The following is a 19483-nucleotide window of genomic DNA, read 5'->3' as shown; positions in this document are numbered from 1 at the left end:
TGGGACTTAAAACCTACTGACTCAGGAGGCAAGAAGTGCTAATAACTACAGTAACGCTCCGATTCATTTTAATAAAATGCATTCAACATTTTTCAGCACAGTATGTCAAATAAATCCAACACAAAATTAACTTTGGATATGGATTAGTGTGGTTAGCAGCTTCTTCAGGTCTCAAGACATTGAAACGCAAATAGCACTGAGTGCAAGTGTTTACACGATGTTTGGCTGCAATAATGCACGAAATGTTTAAGCACGCCTCTGGTTTGAAGTCTATTAACGAGTTTATTTTAAGTAAATGAAACCAGAGGGTGGTCGCTCAGATTCTAACCTACTGCCACTACTTCACACCCATCACAACAGGTCGAAATTACTCCAGGTCGCTTACCCAGCGAGAGCGCCTGATCCATTAGCTTCAGAGCGCCCAGATAGTCGCGGCCCTGGAGCAGCCCGTCGGCCTCGGCCAGCAGCCGCCAAGCGCGACTCTCGCAGGGGAACCACTTGTCCATTAAGTTGCAGAGAACCACATTGGGTCGGAAGCTGGAGTCGGTGGAGGGGGCGGCCCCGGCCTCAGGCCGCACGGCAGCGGGGAGCTTGCAGAGCCTACACTGCGCTGCCGCCGCCTGCTCCAGGCAGCGCCGGCAGAAGGTATGTCCGCACGGCAGCGACACGGGCTCGAAGAGCAGCCGCAGGCACAGGCGGCAGCTCAGCAGGGAGGGCGCAGCGTTCTCTTCCTCGTCGCTGTCCCCGGGACCAAGCGCAGAGTCTGCTGAGGTACTGCTGCTCGCCCGGGGCTGGCCCGGAGCTTGCGGCCTGTCGCTCCGGAGTATCTCCTTGCTGCGGATGTTGGCCGTGATGCTGTCCAGTAGGTTCTGCATGTCCTCGGGCCGGAATCGGCCCAGCTCCGCGGCCTTCTGGTAGGCCTCCAGGGCCTCGCTGAAGCGGTCGCAACGGCACAAAGCGTCGGCCTTTCGCAGGTAGAGGCGCCGCTCGGGGCCCAGCTCCAGCAGCTGGCACTCGTAGATATCGGCCGCCAGCTCGTAGTTCTTGGCCCGGAAAGCCTCGTCGGCCAGCTGTAGCATCTCGTTGAGAGCGCCTGGTGCTTCCATCCCTCTCAGCGGCCAAGCACTGACTTCCACAGTAAAAGGTCCCAGGACTGGGCTCGGCGATCGGAGCCGCTCGTTGCTTGGGTTGTGACACAGGCCACAGCCGCCAGCCCCCGCACAACCATTGGGCTACGGGCTGTTACATAAGCAGCTGTTCTGTAAATAGCAGCGGGCTGGGCTGGGCTATTGCTCGCATTTTTCAGCTGCGGGCTTGCAAAAATACAGCAGATTTTGTCAATGTGGTGCTCAGTTTACTCGGGGACACACACACACACACACACACAAACCAGGAAATACAAATCTGGATTGACAACTTAAAATGCCGAGCTGTTCAGGGAGCACCTACCTTCCCATGAGGATCACACCTTCCTTCAATGTTAGCAACTGCAAACAGATTTATTTCTGCCCTCCATATTTTTGAAGAGGAACAACTAATAGAATGAACCCTCAACGAGACGAAAGGGAACTACCTTACACTTTAGTTTGTGTGTGCCACCAGTAGAGGAAGATCTCTTGTTTTTCATCTCCAGGAGTACACTAGCATCTGTGAAAAATAATTATTAAATGTTTTGAACAAGTGCAAGCTCAAACTCAACAGGTAGTACAATAAACTATTTTTAAAAATATCCATTCTGTACTTGGAGTACACTAAATCATACAGCATTGAGACAGAACCTTTGGCCCACGAAGTCCACACCCACCATCAAGCACCCATTTATCCCAGCCCTACACTAATCCCATTTTATTCTCCCCACATTCCCACCAACTCCCCCCAGATTCTACCACTCACCTACATAGTTTACCATGGTCAATTTACCTACCAATCTGTACATCTTTGTGATGCGGGAGTAAATTGGAGCATTCATTTCAAGTCCACGCAATTGCACACAGTCCACACAATTACAAATTGCACACAGACAGCATTCAAGAGCAGGAATCAACCCAGGTCACGAGCTGTGAAGCAGCAGCTTTGTGAGCTGTGCCACTGTATGTTCTTTACTACTGTTTTCTTTCCATGATCCTTTCAAAGTAGGCAGAAGTGGCTAATTACTTTCATATTTTCTGTAAGCAGGAGTAGACCTGAGCCTGTTTTGCTGTTCGATAAGATAGTGGCTGATCTTCCAGCTTGACACCATTTTTCTGCCTTTTCTCTTATCCCTTGATTCCTCTAATATCCAGAAATCTATCAAACTTTGAATGCAATCAACAGCTTTGTGGGGCAGAGAAGACCAAAGGTTCACCACACTTTGAATGAAGAAATTTTTTCTCATTTTGGTCCTAAATTGCCTAAACCATATTTTGACTAGACTTTGACTAGGAGTTCTAGACTCTTCAGGAAGAAAAACATCATCCCTGTATCAACCATGTTGAGCCTGCTAAGATTTTTGTATGTTTCAGTAAAGTCACTTTCATTCTTCTAAATTCTAGAGAATAGAGGCCATTTTACTCAATCTCTCCTCATGACAGACCGATCCCAGGAACCTGTCTGGTGAATCTTTGCTATATTCCCTCTAGAGCAAATATATCTTTCTGTCAATAAGGAGAACAGAAGAAAAAAAGGACTGAAGATGCTGGAATCAGATGAAAAACACTATGATGCTGGAGGAACTCAGCAGGCCAGGCAGCATCTGTGGAGAAAAGCAGGCAGTCAACATTTTGTGTCAGGACCCTTCTTCAGGACTGAAGATAGGAAAAGGGGAAGCCCAATATATGAGAGAAAAGCAGAGCAGTGCTAGGTGGACAAAAGAGGGGAGGCAGGGTGGTCACAAGGTGGTGATAGGTAGATGCAGTGATAGGCAGGTGTGGGGGAGGAGGAGCAGATCCACTGGGGGATAGGTCAAAGGTAAGGAGGAAAAAGGGGGGTAGAAAAAAGAAAATAGGCTAGGAAAGGGAAGAAAAGAAGAAGCATGGTGTGTGTGGAAATTACTTAAAGTGGGAAAATTCAATGTTCATGCCATTAGGCTGCAAGTTTCCAAGACGGAAAATGAGATGTTGTTCCTCCAATGGACTGCTGGTTTTTATTCCAAAAGGATTTGAGTTACAAAGTAACGATGCTTTAGTACAACTACATCAGGCCTCGCTAAGAACACATTTGGATTATTGTGTACAATATTGGTTCCTTACCTAAAGAAGGTTATACGTAATATAGAGAGTGCACCAAAGATTCATCAGACTAATTTCCGAGATGAAACAAGACTGATAATCTGGAGCTCTAAACTTTAGAGTTTGGAAGAATGAGAGGTAACCTCACTGAAATAGAGGCCTCAAGACTTTAGGTACAGAGATGATGTTACCCCTAGCTCAGGAGTCTAGAGGTAGGGGATACAGTCTCAAAATAAGAAGTAGACTACTCAGCCCTGAATCAAGAAGAAATTTCTTCATACTCCACAATGCTCCTGCCAAAGTGTTAATGAATAGAGGACTCTGAATGGAGTTGGGTCCTGTCCAATCCAATTTGTGTGGTAAGGTGGAGGAGAGGCGATTAATACTGTGAAAGTATCATAACACAAGCCACACTGAGAAGAGATTAGGCCTGCATGATGGAGTTTGTGTACTAGGACCTCTCCAAAGGTCAGAGGTGAGAGGATGGGACAGTGGGGAAACTTGGTCTAAGAATTATCTTATGAGAACTGGAGAGAAATTCTGCAAAGTCTGTGTTGACCATTTAATCTTAGTGTATGGTACTTTGGATAATAGCAAAAAGGATTGCAAGATTGAAGATGTTTTTGAAGTGGGTATAATAGTCATGAGAGATCTGCTGATACAAGGAGAAAGACACAGGCATTGCAGACAGTGATCCATATAAGGGATCTAAAGGGGATTAATTTGTTTATTAGCAAACCTTATATTTTTGGAGTATTCATGGAAAGTACACTGCTGGCAAAGTATCAAAACCTCAAGATTTAAGTGGAGCCAATTGAAATAAAGTGGATGTGCATATTTATGAATTGGAGTATCAAGATCGGACTGTGCAAAAGGAAAAGGCTTTGTGGTAGGTTTAGTCAATCATTGCTTACCGAAGGGCAGTGAAGGACAATGCTTCCTGATGGATGGGCAAGGAAAGGTGTGCCTGGCTTTGGAAGAGGAGCATAGAACTGAGAAGCATCAGTAAAAAGAAGCCCTGAGTAGAGCTAAGCCATTATTGAACAAGGGAGGGCAACATTTGCCCAACACAACCAGGCTGTGGGAGAATACAGTAGCGATTGTAATTGAGAGAGATCCTGAGAAAAACCCAGAAAAGCGATATAATTTCCCTAAAGAAGCAGAGAGAGAAATAAAGGTAGCAGTAAGGTCCCTTTTGTGGACAAAGGGGTTTTTCAAACTCTGGCAACACACCTTAATTCATGGATTTAGCCTATTAGATAACCAAGTGGATCGAACTGATTGTAGAACAATAAGAACATTCAGAACATGTCCCATTGAGCACTGCTGTGGTTGATCTAATCAGCAGCATTCCTTGCTCAGCAACGTTATGCAGTACAACTGATAATTCAGGCACGTAGCACCTTGGTGGTGCAAGACTAGCAGATTTTCTGTACTACTGGATGTTATTTCTATTAATACCCCAACAAAGTTTCTAGATGTTATACAATATTATAATAAATATTCCAGATTGTTTAAAAGCATGGGAAATGGGGCACTGGTCAGTTTAAAGGGAGTGCACAAACTAGGTCATAAGGGAGCACAGTAACTGGGGTCCTGGTAAGTCAGAAGGGTGCTTGGGAACAGGGGCTTAATGAGTCAGAAGGGAGCACAGCAAATGTTATCTCTTGTGCCAGATGCTGAACCATCAGGATTTCCAAATGGTTGGATAGCAAATTCTCTGGGTTTTACTGTGCACAGTTTTGGATATCCCTAAAGGGTTTAGATCTATTCTGATGAGAAGAGATCAGTACACACTTACCTTCAAACTTCAGAAGCAGAAGTTCACCTGTTCATGTCTGTCATTAAGATTCCATAATGGCTCAATAGCACATGGCTAAGTGTTTAGAAGGGTTTTTGAGCAACGGCAGTCTGATTGCAATGGTGTTGCTAAGGGAAATTTTACAACTCCTAACACTGGGCTAAAAGTAAAACCTAAAAATACTAAGATAGGGCAAAGCGACATACAGTTGTAGGGACCCACATTAAAACCAGGAGAAAGTAGTATAGATAAGGCAAAAAGGTAAGTAGTACAGCAGCTACTAATACTAGCAGATGTTTCAGCTTTAAGATCATTTCTGGTATTTGTTGAGAGTTGATAGAGGATCATTCAGGAATATCTAGATCTTATATAAACATGGAAGTCAGCTGAAAGGGACAGAGGAAAGTGAAAAAGCTCTACAGTTAATGAAAAGGTGCTGACAGCTCTAGGAGTTTGGGAGCAGCAGATCTTGTACAGGATATCTGGCTAGAGTGTGAAGCCACAGGTTAAATTAAATGTAATAATGTTCCAGTTAGCCCATGGAAAACTTAGATCAATAGCAATACCTCTCAAATGTTAACTCTGTTAGTAACAACATGTTCATCTTGAGAAAGACATTGTTGCTCCTTATTGGGTAGTTAAGCATTTTGCTGTGTTCACAAGACAAAGTACAGTAGACTCATGAAAGAAGCACACCTCAACATTATTGATGGATGGGAGGATTAAAGAAGGAGCAGTGTCCAAACATCCTATTAGAAGATGGCTATGTCATTGGGTTCATATGATCAAAATATGGAGCCTTTGAAATACTCAGGCCTGACAGTAAGTGTGGTTATGTGAGAAAGCCATATCAATGTAGAAAGGGTGTGATAAACAAAGAGGATTTAAGAATTGTATCCACCCAAAAGGGTGGGACATCTTTGTGAATGGGTCCAGTTATTTGCAAATGAGAAAGACACAGAGAATGTTACATTTGGGATCTGAGTACCGAAATAGCTATGTCTTTGAAATTACCAAGACATCTGAAGATCTAGCAGAAAGAGTTGGCTGCTGTTGTATATGCAGTGATTCACCCAACAGAATGCCCATTCCATACACTCCCTGTTCAGATTCACTGTTTGTCTCCAATTCACTGATGAAGTTTATGGCCATTTTGGAAAAGCAACAATTTAAAACAATAGAATACAAAACAATTTTTGAGTGGCCCAATATTAAGCATAATTTAGCAAGAGGTCAGGGGTAATGCAGCAAAGCATTACTGTTTCAACAAAAAGTCAACAAATGACAGCTTTAAGATGGGAAGGAAAAGAAAAGATGCAAGAGTTAGCAAAGAAAGGCACTGCCAAAGACGTGTCTTGGGATCCTATGGAAGGAATGGGAGAAATAACAATGGCAGTGGTTTAGCATGAGTGGTTTCATGGAATTGAAAAAGACGGATCCAGTGATTCAAGAACTGTGAAACAGAAAAACTACTGAAGGACTCTGGATGATCTGAAATGTGACAAAAAGGTACCTACAGCCCAGAAAGGGCACTTCTTCCAACTGTGGCTTAGAAGACCAGGGCCAGGAAAACCACGTGCAGAAGAAATGGGGAAAAGAATGAGAAAGGAGTTGTGGAGGATCTTCTTGTAATTGTTTTATCTGAGCAGCTCATAATCCAGACCTACCAGGGAGAAAAACACCTTTAGGGCACACCTGATGATCAGAAAGTCCTGGCATTGAGTGTATTGGATAATTTTATTGGACCTGATTGGTAAGTCTGCAGATGACACTAAAATAGGTGATATCATAGATGGTGAAGAAGGCTATCAAAAGTTACAAGGGTATCTTGATCAGCTCAGTAAATGGGGCGAAGGAATGGCAAATGGCGTTCAATCTAGATAAGTGCGAGGTGTTGCATTTTGTGAGTCAAACCAGGGTAGGACTTTCGCAGGTTATGATAGGCCCTGGGGAGTGTTGAAGAACAGAGGGACCTAGGAATACAAGTACATAGTTCCCTGAAAGTGGCATCGCAGGTAGATGGGATGGTGAAGAAGGCATTTGGCATGCTGGCCTTCATCTATCACAGCATTGAGTATAAGAGTTGGGATGTTATGTTGTAGTTGTACATAATGTTGGTGAGGCCACACCTGGAGTATTATGTACAGTTTTGGTTATCCTGTTGAAGGAAAGATGTCATTAATCTGGAAAGAATTCAAAGAAGGTTTACAAGAATGTTGCCAGGAATCAAGGGCCTGAGTTATAGGGAGAGGTTGGGCAGACCAGGATTTTATTCCTTGAACTGTAGGAGACTGAGGATGACCTTATAGAGGTGTATAAAATCATGAGGCTGAATGCACACAGTTTAATTTATCCCAGGGTAAGGGAAACAAAAACGAAAGGGCTTAGATTTAAGGTGAGAGGTGAAAGACTTAAAAGTGACCTGAGAGGCAACTTCTTCATGCAGGGGGTAGTACATATATGGAACAAGCTGCCAAAGGAAGTGGTTGAGGCAAATACGATATAACATTTAAAAGACGCTTGGACAGGTACATAGATAGGAGAGGCTTAGAGGGATATACATGGGCAAATGAGACTAGCTTAGATGGGCATCTTGGTCGGCATGGATGAGTTGGGCCGAAGGGCCTGTTTCTGTGCTGTATGGCTCTATGACTCTCCCAACTTCCAGCCATAGGAGTGAAAACTATCTAGTTTTGGTGGATAACTTCACTAACTCATTCAAGACCTTTCCATGCAAAGCAGTTACTGCCCTGATCACAGCAAAAATCTTATTGCAGGAGGTATTCTATAGTTACAAGGATTGTGCAATCAGATCAGGGAAGTCACTTTACTAGGCAAGCTCCTAAACATGGGAAATGGCACTAAGTGAAAATCTAAATTGTTTGGAAATTGTCAAGTGCATGAATAAAAAAATAGAAGAGAATTTGAAAAATGCTAGAAAAGCAGAAGAAAAAATGAGAGGAAGTGTTACCACAAATATGAGTATCAGTAAATCACCACACAAATTAATGACAGGGATACAAATAAGAACATTAATACAGTTAATATTTACTCTGAAAGCAAGAGAATAAGATATTTATTTATTAGTCACATGTACATTGGAACACACAGTGAAATGCGTCTTTTTGCATTGCTGAGAATGGTTAGTTAGGCTTACAGAGGGACTATGATGTACTTTGTAATCATAACTGTAAAACCCTTTCCCTATAGAAATAATCTGCTGCACCCAGTGACACACCTGACATTTTTTATATTGAGCCAGATAGTGTCAATAAGACCATAGAATCCTACAATCCTTAAATCATAGAAAAGAAATGTGTATTTATATATCTGACCATCTCTCTAATTTAAACCTGGTAGAACGTGTTAGCAAATCTTGATATGGTATTAGTTTGCCAGAACTTGAAGTCTGGACTGAAGTAACTAAACTACTATACTTAGCAGTGAATGAAAAACAACAGTAATAGAAGAAGCAGCAACAAAATTTAATGCACAATGTTTTGGTTCAAAAAGAACAGGAGAAGCCTGTTAGAAGTGACTGATATCATGGGGTGTCAGTACATTATTCAGTTGGGGTGGATTCTTGTACCAAACCTGCAACAAGAACAAATTTAACTTGTGGCAAGCCACCATTAAATCAACACTGATTGTATGCATGAGGATCTACGGGACATTTTATAAGAAGCCTTTGAAAATGTGCCGTAAGCTTAAGATTCTACAGGAACAAAAAAAGATGACACCCACGGGCACAATTTATTTACCTGTGTTCTCCAGAAAACCACTGTAATAGGACTGTCCGTGGGGTTTTTCAAGTCAACAGATAGGTGTTCTCTCACATAACAATTTTTCATGGTGCTGTAAAGCTTACGGCTGTTCTCCAACAAAACAACTTTCCTGTGAAAATGATGAAAGGGATTCTAAAATCAAGCAATTCATAGGCATAAACGGGCTTATCAAGAGGGAGGTGTTAATGTCTATCAGTTGTTACATGTGTGAATTTTATATTATAATAAAGGATGTTTGAGGGAAACCCCTTAGCATCCTGCAAGTGAACTGTGGACAGGATTGCTCATTTGTACATGAGTTCAAGCTCATCTCAATGATTACTACGTGAACTGTGTTCGGAGTCAGAAAGAAATGCATTTAAGTTACAGTTAGAATGTAAATGTGTGAGATCTTTGAGTACAAAGGCTGTATCAGTCATCAGTGATTTATTGTAGTATTCTGTTGCAGTTCTTATCACGTATTCCTATGTCATTCTTGTTTTGTAGTTTCTTGTAATAGTCTTATGTTAATCATTTGTAATATTTTATGTTATGCCAGTTATATTGTTTCTTGGTTTTATTAAAGTTTTAAAAAGAGTTTTGTGTTGTGCCGCTCTGTGAGTCTTGGCTAGTTTTACCCAATCTCAAAAGGGATCAGACCAAAAAACAAAAGGAATCTGGGAGGATCATCTGCAATGAATAGCCCATATATTCAGACAACAATCTAACCATGAGCTACTGATAAGATTTTCAGCTATTCGGCTGCATCTTGGTAAATGTGATCCATTGCAACTGGGAAATAAAGATATGATGAAATGCAAATAAAAAATAACCAGAAAGACCAAAATGGCAAGGAACCTTGAATGGGATTTTCTCTCCTTAATGCATAAAAGGGCAATTGAAAAAAGGGTAAGGAATAAGATTATAAATATGGTTCACATTGTACTGTATTTCTTGTGCATTAAACCTCCAGTAGAATATGGGTGGGTAATAGCTATATGTTTATGCTCTGTATATTGCAAACTTAGTTTTTCTTTGAACTCCTGTAGTGATATGAGATTGATCACCGTTATGTTGAAAGAAAGGGAAATTGCATTTCATTGCTACACTTCATTGGAGACAATACATTAAAACTCAGAAAGAATCTGAATAGTTTACCGCAAGAAAGGCATTAATAGACTATCAACTTAGATCTTAATGGTCAATGCATAATAACAATGTTCAAACATATACACTAAACCAAGATACATAAACAAAGATTATCCAACCTTTCAGAAGTCTGTGGCTATACATTATAATTAGAATGTCTTAAATTGGAAGATCACCCATACACACAACTGTGGATATTTTTAGTTTAACCTGTGGTATTTGTGTTAAGCAGAAATGAGATATAAATTCCAGCCAGTAAATATTGTTGATGGTTTCCTAAAAATGTAATATACCAATAATTACTAAAATTCAATGCAAATTTCAATAGTAAAGAAACAATGTTGCTTCTATTTATTATAGTGTGCCAATATTATAAACATTTAACTGCCACTGTTGAATTTATTATTCTAAGCAAATCTCCAGTAATTACTACAAATAGTATTTATATTAACCATCATTACTCACATTGAAATATTTCAATTATTTATAAATCAGAAGCTTGATCCCTTCATCCTACTTTTATAATGGTGATAAAATGGGTTTCTGCTCTTAGAGCTATTAGTTAAACTACATAAAAGTGGATTTTTATTTGCATTTGGGATCTGGGAGTCACTGGCAAGGCCAGCATTTATTGCCTATTCCTGATCACCCTTGAAAACATGGTGGTGATCTCCCTTGAACAGCTGCAGTCCTTCTAGTGAAGATAATCTAAACTGATTTATTTGATCGAAAGCCAATTCTTTGAAATGAGGTATGGTCAGTTTTGACATAAAGTTGATATCACCACCTCAGCAGAGAAAATTGATTGAATCTCCCCAGTCAGAAAGGTGAGGATCTTCTATGAAAGAATCTAGAACAGGAGCACTTGCAAAGGAGTTGACTGACTATTGGCTAATCACGGATTTAATCTAATAATCTAGTATACTATTCGGTTTGATAGAGCATGTCAGATCCAAGTTAAACCAAGATCAATTCTGAGAAGTCTAACATTTTTTGGTCATTTGGGAATTGGAATCAATTACCACAATGTCAGAGCTGATTTTCTGGCAGCACCCTTCACTCTAGTTCATAAAATCATGGGCTTTCATCTCATTCGTGAGACTAAAGCGCTTGACATTGAGATATCTGGAAATATTGCAATTAGTTATTGATTGCAACTTGTGCACGTATTGCTCTGGGGAGGGTCTTTCAGACTCTAGTGACCCAGAGTTTGGTCCAAACTCTTTGGCGCTCCAAAGGTGTGCTTCAATTAGGACACAAAACAGAAATCAATCTAACTTTTCCAAGAGAATATAAAGGGTCCCACAACACATCTTGAAAAGTGTGGGTTGATTTCTTTTCCTTCTGTCAACAACACTGAAAATGCAGTAAAGTATCTGATCATTCATGTCATTGCTGTTTGTGAGATTTTGCAATGTGTAAATTGGCTGCTGTGGTTCCCTATGCACAACAGTATGTGCATTTCAGAAGTATTTAATTGGATAAGATGTGCCTATGGAGAGTCCCAAAGCTGTTAAAGATGTTAAATAAAGTCTGACCTTCTGTGGTGAATATAATGTACAGAAATGCATTTACATGAACATATATCAAACCCGATGAAATGAAAACATATACTTTAACATTACATAAAAAGAGAAAAAATTCAGAATACTTCACCTCAATAAAATGACATTTACTTTAAGGACATGTGTAATCTTTAATGCAGCACAGTTACCTTATATTTAACAACAATGATAACAAAATAACTTGAATACTTTCAAAAGATTTATTCAAATAATATTTATGTTCAGCTGTAAGTACTGAAAGTGCACAAATATTCTAAGTATCTGTTCATATTCATCTATACACAGCTACCAGGGAGACATAAACCCTGTGAGTTTAGTGACTTAAGATAGATTTTTTTTCATTTATTCATTTTTCAGGATCTGGGCATTGCAGGCAAGGCCAGGATTTATTTCCCACCCATGGCTGCTCTTGAGAAGATATTGGTGAGTTGCTGCTTTGAATTGCTGTAATTCTTCTTGTGAAGGTCCTCCCATGGTGCTGTTGGGGAATAAGTTCTGGGATTTAGACCCGGTGATGGTGAAGAAATGGCAATACATCTCCAAATCAGTTTGGTGTGTGACTTTCAGAAGAACCTGTAGGTGGTGATGTTCCCTTGTGCTGTTGCCCTTGTCATTCTTGGTGATAGAGATCACAGGTTTGGGAAGTGCAGTCAAAGTAGGCTAAGCCAGTAACATGGTACACATTACAGCCAAATGAGACCAGCATACTATTTGCCTTGCCATCTGCTTGATGCACCTTCGTGATTGATTTCAGTAACTCCCAGAGGAGAACAGCAGCAACAGCCCAGTTTGAGGCCCCACAGTGGGCGCTGCTTACCGAAGTGAGGGAACTAGACCAGGACAGTGATAGTGGATTCCATCATAAAATCAGATAGACATTTTTGTGGCCACAAAAGAGTCCAGGTTGGGTATGTTGCCTGCCTGGTACTTGCATCAACGATGTCTCAGAGCAGCTGTACGACATTCTGAAAAGGGAGGGTGAAAAACCAGAGGTCATGGTACCTGACATGGGTTGGAGAATGAAGTGCAGCATGAGTCTGGAGAGCTAGGTAGCCATTTAAAGAACAGGACCTCAGTGACTGTTTTCTCTAGCTTGCTTCCAGTGCCATGAGCTAGTGGGTATAGGAATAGGTTAGGGAAGGTGAATGTGTAGTTGAAGAGATGGTGCAGGAAAACAGGCTTTAGGTTCTTGAATCATTAGGACCATTTCTGGTGAAGGTGGGACCCATACAAGTGTGATGGGTTGTGCTAGTGGGAGGTTGGATAGTGCTGTTGAGGAAGGCTTACACTAAGTTGGCAGGGGAAGGGGGCTCAGTGGTTGTTAAGATGGAGGGGTACCAAAAAGACAAAAAGTTAGTAAGTCCAGTTGGCGAGTAAGTGAATATCAAGGGATTTCAAAGCTAAATTGCATCAATTTTAATGCAGGGTATAACTAGTAAAGTAGATGAACTCAAAGCTTTAATTAACGCGGGGGTCTACAATATTGTTACTATCACTGAGACAAGGTTGAAGCATAGGCAGAGCTGGTAAATCAACATCCTAGGGTATAGAATTTTCAGGTGAGACAGAGTGGGGGGTAAAAGGGGAGGATGTGTTGCACTGTTAGTCAAAGATTACTCTGGTATTGAGGGAGGATATCCTCAAAGGCTCCTCAAATGAGGTCATATGGGTTGAGATTAGAAACAAAAGGGGGGGGGGGGGGAAAGGGTTGTCACTTTGCTGGAGGTGTATTACAGACCTCGCAACAATCAACAGGAGATAGAGGATCAGATATGTAGGTATCTGATCAAATCCGACCAGATATCAGTGAGGTGCAAAAAAATAAGGTTATCGTACTGGGGCACTTCAATTTCCCAAAAATTAACTGGGATTGCCTTAGCTTTAAAAGCTCAGAGGGGGAAGAATTTTTGAGGTATGCCCAGGAGAGCCTTTTGACACTGTATGTAAATAGACCAATGAGGGAAGAAGCAATACTGGACCTTATCTTGAGGAATGTACCTGGTCAAGTGGAGTGAGTGTCACTGGGGGAACATTTTGGATATAGTGACCATAACTCTGTATAGTTTAAACTAGATATGGAAAATGATAGGGATGAACCAGTAATTAAGGTCTTAGATTGGGGTAAGGCTAGTTCCATTAACATAAAGGAGGACCTGGCAAAGGTAGATTGGGAGCATCTACTTGCAGGTAAGTCTACATCTGCACAGTGGGAAGCATTCAAAGGAGATATAACAAGAGTTCAAGGCCAACATATTCCTGCAAGGGTAAAAGCCAGGGGTAACAATTATAGCAACCCTGGATTTTGAGATATTAAGGGTTGGATAAAGAGAAAAATGGAAGCACATGACAGGTATACAGAACTGATGATGCAGGAGAACTGTCAAGAGTTATCTGCAATAGTCCAGCCCTGAAACAACAGAACTGAAAATTGGTGGTTTTCAGTTCCCCACAAAGATTTACTCTCCTCATAGCCTCACAGACAACATGAGAGCCCCAATCAATATAACAGCGATCCAGACATGATGCAGTTTAAGTCCACTATAATTAGTGCCTGTAAAAATCTTCTCTACTGGAAAAACACCAGGATTGATTTGATGCACATGACCTGGAGATTCAGGAGCTAACCAAGTCAATTGTAAGGCTTTCTTGGATTGCACCTTAATTCAGTAGCTTTTAAACAATTCAAGCCAACATCAATAGAAACAATTCCATCCATCACTTAGAATGAATTTGTGTGTTGGTGACTTCTTGATTTTGGAACAATCTCACGTTACCAAAGTAACTCCAAAAACAATTCTCATCCATGCAAGGACCGATAGGTACTGTATAGTCCTTATAAAAGAGAGTTTCTTTATTTTTAAATCAAACTTTTCTGCTTAGTATTATATGTTAAAATTTCAACCGTGGTTCCTTGTTAAGATGTGGAAACCACAAGAAGAATGGAACAAAAGGGGAAAGAGTAAGAGAAACATAATGAGTTGAATACCAAGTTCAGGATTTATAAAAGTCTGAAGCTGATGAAAGCTGATGTATTTAGGGAGGTAAGTGGAAAAAAATAAAGCTATTAGTAAATAAAAAAAAACCATGAAAATAGCTGAGAAAGACAACAAAAAGACATTGAAATATCAGATACATGAAAAATGTGAGAAATTTTGACCAAAAATTGCAGTAAGCAAAGTCTACTAACATCTGATAGAAGATTAGCCAAGGTCCCAAGTACTGACCTTTCCACAGAATTCTATTTTTATGACATAATAACCTTTTCCACAAATACAAATTGAATACCACCATAAAATACTACCCCATGTCTCTTACCATTTTGAAAAAAAATGTTACGAGGTATAAAGTTGCTAAATGATTTGATCGGGGGGATAGGGGTCACTCAAGAATAGGATACTTCAATTTGCGCTTTGAGCTTGGCTCAACCAATAAAAGAGGAAAACAGATTCAAAGTTGAAACACTTGTTAATGGAAAGTTGGCAAGGTGATCAAAGTTACATTGTAGAAATAGGTTTAGAGGAGACTTTTGAAGATGGAAGATTTTGCAAGGAGTGTAATTTTTGAAAATCTTAGTGACTAGTGGTGAAGCACAAGGACAGACCACAGACCAAGTCACAGACCAAGTTTCAGTAGGCATTTATTTGACAGTACTAAATCTCAAAATCGAGAATTACAATCAAACCAAAGAAGTTAGTGCAAATACTAATGGAATGAATAATTAGCATTGATGTAAGCCAAAGAGGTGTCCCAAAATGTTGAATCCAGAACTTGTATAAAGAGAAACTGGCTAGCTGAAGAATAAAATTAATATATCACTTGTACAGAAAGCAAAATTAAAATAAGAATTTGACTAGGTACATTCTTGAAATGAATGAAAATGTGAAAAGTAACAGGCTCTTTTCTCTGGTGTTAGGCCTTTAACTGGAAGTTACATTTAAACTGTAATAAATTTTACTGTAGCTAAGGACTAAAATCTTAAGTACCATATATATTCTCAATTATTTCAATATTTGCATCTGGTAATATAAAATTAGTTATTGGAGAAATTATATTTCATAAATCTGGTCTAATACTTGTTTGCTACTTAAAATTAATTCAAGATTAAGTACCAAATCACTCGCGCGCATTACTAACTGGATCAAGTTCTAAGTTTTTGAAGGTTTTTCAGTGATCTCTCCATTCATTCAAGAGTTAAGGTTAACTTAAAGGTTTCACATCAAATTTGACTAAAAGGAGGGAAATCATTATTCCACAGATAGGAGCAAGATGGCAACCACCAAAGGAGCAGTAACAGTCAATAATGAAAGGTTAATAAAGTGATATACACGGTGGACATGCAAGTCATGTCCTACTGAATGTTTCAAGCATTTTTAAAACTTTACTTTCTGAATATTTTCAGAATTAGAGTGGTAGCTTTCATTTCTTGTTATTTTACAAGCTTACACTCTAGATAATTATCTCAGTAATCCTGGCAGTAATGATCTGATTCATCAAAATTTTGAAAATACTATCATAGAAAGCGACATCATTTTCTGTGTGAAAGTTACTTTTAACATGTTGCATTAAAAGAATTCTGGAAGACTAATATTTAATGTAGAAAATATGTTAAATACCATGTAACTCAATACTAATACATTGTTTCTGTCAGTGTACAAATAATGTGACATGAAGTTTTCACTTAAAAATTGAGCATTTTTAATTGAGCCTCTGAGCATTTCTGCTGTATTCCTCTGTCACCCATTCTTCAGCTAGTTCAATAGAACAGAGCTTCACTTTGTAACAATAATTACTTGTATTCAAAACAACCTAACTGGAATTTTGTCGAAGAAGATATTGGTCAAAGATGTGGATTTTGGGAATAACTTTCTTGGACAAGAGGGAGACAAAGTTTATAAAGGGAATTACAGACCTTGGCTAAAGCCTTCAATGGTAGAACAAAAGGCACGAAGTGTATGCAGGAGGTGGGAGTTGGAGATATTGAGTTGGGAAAAAAAGTTATACAAATAGGGAGAAGTGAGATCACAGAAGTCTTTGAACAGAAAATAAGAATTTTTAACAACGCTGGGGGAAAGGTAATGACTAAATATGTTTTGATGAGGGGCAAGAAATTGGCAATAGTTTTAAATGAGCTTTTGAAACTTTGGAAAGTTTTTGGAAGATGTGAAACCAGCTAGATCACAGAAGTAGACACTTCAGAAAGTGGCAAATGACAGATGGCTGCTCAAACACTGAGGCATGGAGGAAGAGAAGCAAAGTTAAAAAGCTGGAAGTTAAGTTTCATAAAGTTTGGTATAATCATGTATTATAACATGTTATTTTATAGATACAAAAATAATGCATTTTCAGAAGAAAAATGCTAATGCCCTGACAACTGAGAGGTTAAACCAAAATTCTGCATGTAATTTGTGGAACAGCTTTTAATGCATTTATGGACACTTACTCAAATGATTATTTAATAATTGTCAACTAGCATATTTAAATATTGGAATCATGATGCACAGAAATTCAAGTACTCCTAAATAGCTTTATAAAATAAAAGTCTATTTTGTGAAATTAATCTTTATAATTGTATAGTGCATTTATCAGTAGATAAACTTAAAAGTTTAGAACTAACAGTTGTTTAGTGGCTTAGGCAGTTAGCTGTTTGATGCTCCAGCATATTGTTGGACTATTTCAGAATTGTTTGCTGCATGTTTGAGCAGTTTCTATCAATATTCACCACCACATATGCTGGGTATTCATAGGAAAACAAAATAAATTGCAACTAAATCTAAATAATGTTTTCTCACCAACTCCTTAAAAAGTTTTATTTCCTGCCTATAATTGGTGAGTGGGGTAGTCGAAGGTGGGAAGAATTGAAACCAAGTTCACAAACTGACCATTGGATGTTTTTGCAAATAAACTATGCAGCTGTAAATGTCCAAATTATATTTTATCTTTTGTATTAAAAGACTTCCTAAGCAGCAATGTTTACACCTAACTTTAAACTAAATGGTTTTATTTCAGTATCTGTGACTGAACATCTGACAAAGACAATACAGCATTGGGGTCAATAAACAAAGAAATATCTTACAACTGATGTTTTGCTCAGCAATTCAATTGACTTTTACTGTCCTTGTCTATGGAAATACTTTCATTAAATTTTAGCAACATATAATGTTGTTTTGTTGGGCTCCATGCATCAAACTACTACTTATCTACCTCTAAAGATCATGTTGTGCCTGCAAACATGCATGGATTAAACTTAAGAGGTTTCAGGTTTCCTTCACTCAGTGATTTCATTGACCTCTGCTGGTGATAGCATTGTGTAACAAAAAAAACCCCAAAAGAAATATAAATATGCACTGTACCACCACACAACAGGCACAATACTTAAGTATATCAATTTAGCAAAAAATCAGGTTCAGCATAACCAAACAGTTTGAAATCTCCTTGGAAACGAGCAGCAAGGTGTTTTATATCTCGCTTGTCAATTCCAGCAAAATACTGCTCAATCTTAGTTCTGTTGTATGTTGTAATACCAGGTGGGATTTGGGGATAGGACACCAAATTATTTATTCCTGCTTTCTTTATTATGTATGGAGCATCTTTTTCCAGTGTTTCATGATGTCCAATGATATCATACTTGATTTCACAAGGTGCACAAAGCTCAACATAAGTAGCCCAATGAATAATAGAGCTTCCTATTTTAACATCAAGCCACTTGTGGTTAGGATCACCTAGATAGCGAATAAAATCATCAAATTGGAGTCCTTTAGTCTCTGTCCGATTCTTCCTATACTTTTGAATGATTGCTGGAGCAATTTTAACTTTGTACCATGGCTCAAATCGAGGATTCTTTAGAAACTTGTCTTTGAATGCAGAAATAAGCCTTTCAAATGGATCCCTTACAATGAAGAATTTGAAGTATGTATTCAATCTGAAAGAAACAACACCAAAAAGAGTTATAATTCTTCCAGTGTTCCAAGGAAAGTATGGACATTATAGCTGCCATCCAGTAGGTAAGATTTTTTAATATTATGCTTAATAAAAATTCCAGTAATTTCAACAGGATACATTGTGTGCAGAAACACTCAAAATGGGCTTTCTCTAACCTTTTTGTTACTTCTGGTGCACTGTATGATGATAAGCGAGGTAGGCCATTCTTCTCATGATTATGGATCAAAGGCTCAGGGATGTCTTCAATGGATTTAAATTCTCCTATATTGGGGAAAAATATTAAATCAAACCCTCTTCCAAAATTTAGTAATCCTAACTCTAAGCATGTACAGGAATGTTGTTGAGTTGTTGAATGTTGTACATTGAGTACAAAGTATTACATAGCAGTTACAGCAAAGGAAAACATTTGGCCAAATATATTTTCCTCTTAAATGTATCCTTGCTATTTGTCTCAACTATCTTTTCAGAGTAATGATGCAAAGGTAGATAAGGCCATTGAATGTGCACAATTGTATTTGGCATTCTAGGTTATAAGCCAAAGGAGGCAGACAGTAAGCAGTATAAGCAGGAAATAATGAAGGGCAGGATGCAGATTAGCCAAAGCTAATGAAGAGCAGTGGAGAAATCAGCTCTGAAGTAGCTAAATTGACAATGAGGCCTCAGCAATAACAGGGAAGATGCGAGACTAGTGGGGGATGATGATACTGATAAAGGAAATCAATAGATGGGTGGAGGCAAGCTTTCCAAAATATGACATTGGTCCCTCATGAAACAGCTTTTTCCCCCTCCCAGGCACAACAACTATGCCTTAATCTTGTAGATCCAGAAAGAATAACATGAGCCAGCAAAGTGGCCCAACCAATTTGTTTTTGATGGGTACAATATGAGGCCTTGATCTCAGCCATGACTTGTGTCTATTGCAAAAGAAATTCATTGGGCCATTCTAAAATTTAAATGTATGGCACAGTTGAATTGGAAAACACCTGTTCACAGGTAAGTCTGGCCCCATTCTACAATAGGGCTTGCCAGTATTTTTAAGATGGTTTTAAAAGAAAACAG

The 19483-nt window shown here is 39.2% G+C and overlaps 3 protein-coding genes and 1 long non-coding RNA gene across 5 annotated transcripts in view; 2 read left to right on the top strand and 2 right to left on the bottom strand.

Annotated features, from left to right (window-relative positions):
- The window catches only part of lonrf2 (LON peptidase N-terminal domain and ring finger 2), a 36138-nt gene extending 34700 nt beyond the window's left edge, over positions 1-1438 (bottom strand). For both annotated transcript variants that reach the window (XM_052026767.1, XM_052026768.1), the window contains exon 1: positions 386-1438. In XM_052026767.1, the coding sequence (XP_051882727.1) occupies positions 386-1106 (721 nt within the window). In that variant the 5' untranslated portion in view covers positions 1107-1438. The remainder of the gene's footprint in view (positions 1-385) is intronic.
- The window catches only part of pdcl3 (phosducin-like 3), a 250137-nt gene that overhangs the window by 117128 nt on the left and 113526 nt on the right, over positions 1-19483 (top strand). The window lies entirely within an intron of this gene.
- Positions 517-18450, top strand: LOC127576282 (uncharacterized). The gene is made up of 3 exons (XR_007957202.1): positions 517-645; positions 11843-11908; positions 18349-18450. It is a non-coding gene; the product is annotated as an uncharacterized LOC127576282 (long non-coding RNA).
- The window catches only part of chst10 (carbohydrate sulfotransferase 10), a 33289-nt gene continuing 28910 nt past the window's right edge, over positions 15105-19483 (bottom strand). Inside the window, exons 5-6 of the mRNA XM_052026769.1 lie at positions 18580-18685; positions 15105-18404 (exon numbers count right to left, since the gene is read on the bottom strand). Coding sequence (XP_051882729.1) covers positions 17867-18404; positions 18580-18685 — 644 coding nt within the window. The 3' untranslated portion in view covers positions 15105-17866. The remainder of the gene's footprint in view (positions 18405-18579; positions 18686-19483) is intronic.

Source organism: Pristis pectinata, chromosome 11, assembly GCF_009764475.1.
Source record: "Pristis pectinata isolate sPriPec2 chromosome 11, sPriPec2.1.pri, whole genome shotgun sequence".
Taxonomy (NCBI): domain Eukaryota; kingdom Metazoa; phylum Chordata; class Chondrichthyes; order Rhinopristiformes; family Pristidae; genus Pristis; species Pristis pectinata.
This window is presented reverse-complemented; position numbering and strand designations above follow the sequence as displayed.